Source organism: Eretmochelys imbricata, chromosome 23 (assembly GCF_965152235.1).
Source record: "Eretmochelys imbricata isolate rEreImb1 chromosome 23, rEreImb1.hap1, whole genome shotgun sequence".
Lineage (NCBI taxonomy): Eukaryota > Metazoa > Chordata > Testudines > Cheloniidae > Eretmochelys > Eretmochelys imbricata.
Genome location: NC_135594.1, coordinates 12,732,886 through 12,741,487, shown reverse-complemented (window position 1 = coordinate 12,741,487; position 8,602 = coordinate 12,732,886). Strand labels below are relative to the sequence as shown.

The 8,602-nt window shown below is 62.8% G+C and overlaps 1 protein-coding gene across 2 annotated transcripts; it reads left to right on the top strand.

Annotated features, from left to right (window-relative positions):
- The first annotated feature begins 925 nt into the window (after positions 1-925).
- On the top strand, positions 926-3,637 carry CCDC106 (coiled-coil domain containing 106). 2 transcript variants are annotated; one of them, XM_077840474.1, is made up of 5 exons: positions 926-956; positions 1,410-1,517; positions 1,922-2,098; positions 2,479-2,685; positions 3,321-3,637. In XM_077840474.1, the coding sequence occupies exons 1-5, from the start codon at positions 926-928 to the stop codon at positions 3,635-3,637; spliced, it is 840 nt and encodes a 279-aa protein (XP_077696600.1). The 2 variants fall into 2 exon arrangements, with proteins under 2 accessions (XP_077696600.1, XP_077696601.1); XM_077840475.1 differs by lacking the exon at positions 1,410-1,517.
- The last annotated feature ends 4,965 nt before the right edge of the window (positions 3,638-8,602 follow it).

Below are 8,602 nucleotides of genomic sequence, written 5' to 3'. Positions count from 1 at the left end.
CCAAGTCTGGTGGGTGATTGGCACCTGGTTCTGGTTCTGGGCATAGCCAGCCTGAGGCAGCTACTGCTAGCTCTGGGGCACGGTGGGTTCACATGGGGGAGGCCCTGAGGGGCTGTGGGTAGGGTCTTTCTGGGGTTATGGGTGGCAGCTGCCCTGGGGAGCTATAGGTACGTGCTTTCTGGGGTTATGGGTGGCAGCTGTCCCGGGGGGTTATGGGTAACGGCTGCCCCGGGGGGTTGTGGGTAGGGGCTCTCTAGAGCAGGTAGCAGTTGCCCCACGGGGCTATAGGTAGCTGCAGCCCCTGGGGGTTATGGGTAGGAGCTGTCCCAGGGTGGGGGCGGGGGTGGTTATGGGTAGCGGTTACTGCGTGGGAGGGTTATGGGCAGGGGTTGCCCCGGGGGGCTATGGGTAGCAGCTGCCCCGGGGGGCTATGGGTGGGGGCTGCCCCGGGGGGTTGTAGGTAGGGGTTCTCTAGAGCAGGTAGTGGTTGCCCCACGGGGTTATGGGTGGTGGCTGCCCCGGGGGGTTATGGGTAGCATTAGGGCCGGCTCCAGGCACCAGCGAACCAAGCAGGTGCCTGGGGCGACCAATGTAAAGTGGCGGCAGGACGTCGGGCTCTGGGGCGGCAATCCGCCCTCGGCGGCGGCAAGAATTCGGTGGCGTGGAGTCTTCTTCGGTCGCCCCATCACTCCGCCCCCGTGTTCGGCGGTCAGGTTTTTTGGGTTTTTTGCCGCTTGCGGCAGCAAAAAAGCTGGAGCCAGCCCTGGGTAGCGGGCTGCCCGGGGGGTTATGGGTGGCGATTCTCTGGGGCGGGTAGTGGCTGCCCAGGGTTAAAACCTCCCTTCTCTCTCTCGCCAGCGTCCCTGTGCGGTGCCCAGAGGGCAGCCAGGGGCCCGCCAGGCCGGGGCGCCAGGACGGAAGGAAAATGACTGAGAGGAATAACCGGAGGCGGACGAGTATGCAGGGCGCGTGCAACAGGGGGCGCCCCAGAGCCAGGCCCCCATAGAGCTGGGGAGCATTAGGGGCGAGAGGGGGGTACTGGGGAGGGGCACATCAGAGCTGGGGCTCGGGGGAAGGGACTTCTGGGGGTGAAAGGGAGCTGGGGCATGTCAAAGCTGAGGGGGTATCTGTGGGGGAGGAGCAGTGGAGCCGGTTGGGGATATGATGGGGGGGGAGCAGAGGCTTGCAGTCAGGTTTTGGGGTGACCTTTCCCTGGGAGTAGGGGAGTCCCAGGGTATAGAGGGGGGGTTGTTGTGGGGAGGGGTCCTTGCCCTGTTGGAGTAGGGGCTGGGCCGGGCCTGTCGAGGGGGGGCTCCAGCCTGTGCAGGGGGTGGGACAGGGGTTCCGGGGGGCTTTCCCATGTGGAGGGCTGCTTTTGGGGTCCCCCCATGACACGTCTCTTCCTGCAGTGAAGAAGGACGATGAGGCCTACGAGATCTCCATCCCCTTTGAGGAGACACCCCACCTAGAGCCCCAGATCTTCTACAGCCTCAGCCCCCCCCAGAGCAACTTCGAAGGTAGCCCCCCCTGCCCACGGACCCCCCCGCACCTCTACCCCATGCCCCCACCCCCAGAGACTGCCCTGTACCCTCACTTCCAGGGGAGCGGGGAGATGGGAGGTGTTAAGTTTGGGTGGGGGTTCAGTTGGTATGTGGGGTGGAATCCAGGCCTGGAGGGCTTGTTTTTTGGAGGGGGGCTGGGGAAGAAGGGGGGTACTGGGGGCTAAGGAAGAAAAGAGGGAGCATAGTGGTGGGGGGAGGCCACCAGGGGCAGTGGGGCCCTGTCAGTGGGTTGAGTGGCGGGTGGGGTGGAGCCAGCGAGGGTCAGCGTCCTGTCAGGGGGACCAAGGTCCCATTTTGGGGGGGGAGTTCCGGGGGGGTCAGGTGGTGCTCCCTGCCCACGCCCCCCCCATCCCCCGCAGAGCTGCCGGAGCCGCCCCCGCCCGCCCTGGCGCTGATGAGCAGCATGAAGACCCAGCTGCACATGGCCCTGGAGCGCAACTCCTGGCTGCAGAAGCGCATCGAGGACCTGGAGGAGGAGCGGGACTTTCTGCGCTGCCAGCTTGACAAGTTCATCTCCTCCGCCAAGGTGGACGCTGGTGAGCGGGGCAGGACGCCTGGGTCCCTTCTCTGGCAGGGGGAGGGGAGTGGTGCCCAGTGGTTAGAACACGGGGGGGCTGGGAGCCAGGACTCCTGGGTCCCTTCCCCAGCTCTGGGTCCCTTTGCCCCCCTGCAGTGACTTTAGGAGCCCGAGGGGGTGTTGGGGCACTAGATGGGGGAACAGCCCCCGTGTCCCCATTTCCCCCGATCCCAGGTTCCACCTCCCCGCTCTAGAGGGGCAGCAGGTGTGGTAGGGCTTTTATCCCGTCCATGGGCAGCCAGAAGAGCTTGGGCGGGGGTCAGTTCACTGACACGGCGGGGCCGGGGGGTGGGGGCTTCGTTGAGGTGCATGCTGGGACCCAGTCTCTGCCCCCCCCAGAGGATCACTGCCGCAGCAAGCAGCCCCCGCGGCGGGCAGAGGCGGCTGAGAGCCGGCCCGGCGAGGCCACAGACAACGAGAGCCTGGCATCCTCGCTCAGTGCCGCCTCGGAGCAGGGTGGCTCCGCCGAGCGGAAGAAGCAGAAGCAGAAGGGGGGGGTGAGCCGGCGGCGCTTCGGCAAGCCCAAGGCCCGTGAGCGCCAGCGAGGTGAGCGGGTTCTTCAGGGGGCGCGGCCCCGGCCTGCTTGGGCAGCAGGGCTTGTGTCCCACCCCGGGCGGCCCTCGGGGGAGGAAGAGGGCTGTGGGGTGGGGTGTGGGGAGGAGGGAGCTGTAGGGGGCCGTGTGGAGTGGGGTGGGGAGCAGGGAAGAGGCAGGATATGGCTGTAGGGTGTGGTGTAGGGAGGAGGGAGCTGTGGGCTCAGCGTGTGCCATGGGGTGCGGAGCTGGGAGGAGGCAGGGGTGTGTGGGGAGGAAGGGGCTGTGGGGGGCGCGGGGTGTGGGGAGGGGCATGTGTCATGGGGTGGGGAAGAGGGAGGAGGCAGGGGGCTGTGGGGTGTGGTGTGGGGAAGAAGAGGAGTCTGGCGTGGGTGGGGTGGAGCGCCATGTCGGGGGAGGACTCACTGGGAGGGGCTATGGGGGGCGGGAGGCTTTGGGGTGGGGGCAGGTCCTCCTGAGGGGGCTGTGGGGGAGTTTGTGTCAAAGGGAAGGAATGAACAGGCTCTTCTCTCCTTGGCCTTTCTGCCCCCCTCCTTTCCTCTGCCCACTGTCCCCCTCCATCCCTCCCCGCCGCCATCTCCCCGTCCCGTCCCTTCCTTCTTGCTCTTGCCGCGGCCCGCCCGACAGTCAAGGATGCCGACGGGGTGCTATGCCGCTACAAGAAGATCCTCAACACCTTCCAGAAGCTGAAGAGCATGAGCCGGGCCTTCGAGCACCACCGGGTGGATCGCAACACGGTGGCGCTGACCACGCCCATCGCCGAGCTGCTCATTGTGGCGCCTGAGAAGCTGGCTGAGGTGGGCGAGTTTGACCCGTCCAAGGAGCGGCTGCTGGAGTACTCGCGCCGCTGCTTCCTGGCGCTGGACGACGAGACCCTCAAGAAGGTGCAGGCCCTCAAGAAGAGCAAGCTGCTGCTGCCCATCACCTACCGCTTCAAGCGGTGATGGGGCCCCCTGCTGCCCCCCACCCTGGGACCCGTCACCCTGCAAACCGCCCTATCCCACTGCCACCACCAGTGCTGCCCCCTGGGACGCCCTCAAGCCACCCTATCCCACGGCTGATACCAACACTGCCCGCAGGACCCCCTTGGACCACCCTATCCCACGGCTGATACCAACACTGCCCGCAGGACCCCCTTGGACCACCCTATCCCACGGCTGATACCAACACTGCCCGCAGGACCCCCTTGGACCACCCTATCCCACGGCTGATACCAACACTGCCCGCAGGACCCCCTTGGACCACCCTATCCCACGGCTGATACCAACACTGCCCGCAGGACCCCCTTGGACCACCCTATCCCACGGCTGATACCAACACTGCCCGCAAGACCCCCTTGGACCACCCTATCCCACGGCTGACACCAACACTGCCCGCAGGATCCCCTTGGACCACCCTATCCCACGGCTGATACCAACACTGCCCGCAAGACCCCCTTGGACCACCCTATCCCACGGCTGATACCAACACTGCCCGCAAGACCCCCTTGGACCACCCTATCCCACGGCTGATACCAACACTGCCTGCCCCCTGAGTTCGTCATCCTGCCCGCTCCCACAGCTGACGCCAACGCTGCCCCCTGGGATCCCTGTAAACTACCCTATCCCACTCTGCCACCAACACTGACCCTCCAGGACTCCCTCGAACTGGCCTATCCCACTGCTGATGCCAACTCTGCTCCCAGGATCCCCTTGGACCGCCCTGTCCCACGGCTGACATTAACACTGCCCCCGGGACTCCCTCAAACCACCCTATCCCACCTCGACACCAGTGCTGCCCTGGGACCCCTCAAACCATCCTATCCCACTTCTCCCACCAATGCCGCCCCCATCCCCTGGGATCTGTCACCCCGTGAATTGGCCTATTCCCACGCTGTCCCCTAGGACTCCCTTGAACTGGCTTATCTCACCAATGCTGCCCCCACCCCACAGCACCTGTCATCCCACGAACCTGCCTATCATACTGCTGACACCAAAGCGTGCCCCCGGGACTCCCTCGAACCAGCCTATGCCATCACTGACACACACACCGCCCCCCTGGGGCCCCTAGAAACACCCTATCCCATGGCTGACACAAATACGTACCCAATCCCTGCTGCCCATCACCTCAAGCAGTGATAGGACACCTTCCCTCCCCCCACAAAAACACTACTGCCCCCCTGGGACACCCCCTCCCACAGCTACCACAAATATTGCCCCCCAGATCACCTCTTGCTTCAAGCAATGATGGGACTAGGACCCTATCCCACACTGCTGCCCATCACCTATCACTTCTGGGAGTAATGTGACATCCCACCCGTACTGCACATGATCCCACCCCTCCCACCATCGCCCCTGGTACCAACCCCCTGGCACTGCTGCCCACCCGCTATTGCTTCAGACAATGGTGGGACCCTGCCCTTCTCCAACAGACTCCCCCGAACCCCTGCTACCATCGAACCCCGCACTTCTGCCACTTCAGCTTGCTCCTTCGCCTGTCCCATCCCTCTGCCAGTGCCCTCTCCCTGTGATCTGCAACCACCCCTTGCCAAATCTCTCCATCCCACCGTGTGATGAATGGCTTAATTCCTCCCTCTTTCTGTGCACACCACCTGCTGGTCTCAGCACAGCTGAGCCAGGACACCTGGGTTCTCTCCCCGGCTCTGGGGCAGGAGCGGAGTCTATTGGTTAGAGCAGGGGGGAGAGGTTGGCATTGGGGCGTGGCTCTCCAAGGCCCATTCCCACACCCCTGTCCTGGGGTAGGAGGGCTGTGATAGCAGGGGCTGGGCTGGTGCTAGCCGAGGGGTTAGCGCAAGGGGCCACGAGCTGGGTGCTTTCTTGTGGCTCAAGGGGTTCTGGTGACATGGGTGGGGCAGGGCTGGCTGGACCAGACTCTGGGAGTCGGGTCAGGTAGGAAAATGCCTGGGTCTCCTGCCCGTGAGGCAGTCTGGCTGTGTTGTGGGAATGGGCCATGGGAGGGGGAGGGGGGCCGGCCCCACGGGTGGGAGCTGGTATTGGAGGAAGGGGTGGGGTCAGGTTGGGAAACTATTTAACCCTCTTGGGCTCGGGTCCACTTCCGGCCTAAAAATTAGGCCTGAACAGACCTCTATGACTCTGGGGGGTGGGACATGGGGCCTTTCCCTTCTTGGGGGCACCTGCTCCGATCTGAACCCCATGGACTGGCTGGCTCAAGGGGGTTGGGAATGGGAAACAGGGCCTGTCCCCTCTAGGGGGCGCCAGCTCCCACCTGGCTGGGCAGGAACTGACTGGCTCACTCAGGGGAGCCGGGAATGAGGTAGGGGGCCTATCCCCTCCAGGGGGCACCAGCTCTGATCGTGACCCAGCTTGTCAATTTCACCCCTAGGTTCTACAGTCCTGTTAAAGTTATGGGGCGGAGTGGGGGCAGCAGCGCTGAGCTGATTGGCCAAACAGGCTGCAGGGGGTTGTGCTGATTGGTCAATAGCTGCCCTGGCTATGTCTCCAACTTGGGGTCCCGATTCTGGACCCAACTGCCTGCCTTGCCCTGAACTGCCCCCTTTGATCTGTTCCACATACAGATGCCCCCCTGCCATTCCATATTGCTTAGAAACCAAACCTGACCCCCATGCTCCCCATCCTCCCCACACCCCGCTCCATCGCTTGCGGACACCGCCCTCTCCTCAGCAGGGCAGGAGCACCCCCCTCCCATGCCAAGGGCAATTTGGGGTTCCTACTCCATCTGCCCCCGCCTGGCACCAATGGAAGCGCCAGATTGGGTCCTCCATCCCGCCCCACTCACAGGGGTTGTCATTGATTCACTTCACTCCCTGTTTTCGGGGGTAATTTCCCCTCCCCCCACTGTGGCCCTGAGCCGCCAGGCCTGTATGTGTGCGTGAGTGCAAGGGGCTGTATGCGGCAGTGTGGCCAGGATGGCCCTTTTTATTCAGTGTAACAAACTCTCTTCTCCACTGTGCCTGTTCTTTCATGCCCTCTCTATGTTTAAAAAAAAAAACCAGAAAAGAAAAAAAATCTACAAAAAAAATCAATTTATTAATAGAATTTAAATTAAAAAAAGATGAAAATTTGGAATAAATCAAGGCCTGAGTCTCATTTAATTATCAAAACCTTTCGTTTCCCTTGGGCCTAAGAATAGCTGCCTCTGGGGTAGGATGGGTGCGGAGGCTGTTTATACAGAAACCCCTTGCCCTGTGCAGAAATGCAACCACCTCTGGGGTAGGGGGCTCTATGCAGGAACCCCTCACATGGGGCTGAGATATGGCCCCTCTCAGGTGGGGCACGGGGGCTGTTTATACAGGGTTCCCTCACCTGGTGCTAGACATGGCCCCTCTGGGGCAGGAGCTGTTAAGATGGGGACCCCTCACCTGGCACTGAGATGTGGCCCCTCTGGGGTCAGGTGCAGGGCTGTTTTTACAGGGAGCCCATGCCTGGCACAGAGAGAGGCCATGGGTGTGATCTTGTGCAAAGCCGACGCAATACCAGGCTAGATGGTCGCATCGGTCTGATCCTCTGTCCCTAAGGGGCACTATAGGCCCACCCTCCCGTTGTGGGGCCAGTGGAGCAGGGGGCAGGGAGACCCACTGAAAGGGGCTGGAGCAAAGATTAACCGAGGCTGTGAACACGCAGGGCATGGCTGGGCCCAGACCATCCCTGACCAGGGATGCCCTACACCCACCTTCCCCTTTCTGTGCCATGGCCCAGAATCCCCTCTGGAGCTCAGGAACCCCCCACCTATCCCAGAGGAGTTCTCCAGCCCCTTGGATTGTGTCCCTAGGGTGAGACGCTGGTATTTCAGAGTGGGTGGCTGAATCCATCCTATATGGAAGGAGGAAGGGCGGGGTCATACTGAACAGAGATCCTGGGTTCTCTCCCCAGCTCTGGGAGTGAGGGCTATTGGTTAGAGCAGGAGGGGCTGGGAGCCAGGACTCCTGGGTTCTCTCCCCAGCTCTGGGAGGGGAGTGGGGTCTAGTGGTTAGAGCAGGGCGGGCTGGGAGCCAGGGCTCCTGCGTTCTGTCACCAGGGGAGCGGAGTAGAGTAGGGGGCTGGGGAGTCAGGACTCCTGGGTTCTCTCCCCAGCTCTGGGAGAGGAATGGGGTGTAGTGGGCTTGTCATGATTTTGTGGCCCCAGGGCTTATTAATTACAGGCACCTGGGACCAGTTGTCCTCCTGTTCTTCCCTACACTTGGTGCAGGGTTTACCTCCTCCATGACATTCAGACAGCGCCTGGTGCAAAGGGGCCCAGCAAGAACGCTCGACTCCACAGCCTCTTGCCATCCATCTGTAAGGGGGAGCTTCAGAACGCTGCATCCCATCCACCCCCACATTTCTGGCAGTGCCCTGGGCATCAGTTGCCTGGCGACTCTGGTGGGAAAGGGAACACACGAAAACCAGGCCCACAGCCCCTTTGGGGCGCACCCTGCTGCTGGAATCACAGGCACCCGCGCACTGGAGGGCAGACGGCTTTGTCCTGTAGGCCAGCTCTTTCAATGCAAATGGGGGCCTGGCTGGAGGGGCGGACCCGGATTTAGTGGGGTGGGTGTTGGGGGCCTGGCTGGAGGGGCGGACCTGGATTTAGTGGGGTGGGTGTTGGGGGCCCAGCTGGGGGGGAAACAATGGCAATAGGGGGTTGTGGGGCAGGGGAGGCATGGGGGCTGGGGGTCACTGGGGAACTCAGTGGTGGCTATAAGGAGTTGAGTGTAGTCACGTGGGGGGTCTCACGGGGGGCTGGAGGACTCTAGGGCAGTTGGGGGTCGCAGGGAGGATTTATGGGGCTGGGAGTGATTGCCCTTTGCCCTCTTACGCCATTTCCGGCCCCACCCGGAAGTGCTCGATTGCTGGCCCCTCCCCCACATTCTGCGCTCTTTCCTTCTTCGCGGAGGCGGAAAGAGCCGAAGCCTGCGCCCCCCGTCTCCGGAAACAGCCGAAGCGGCGTCG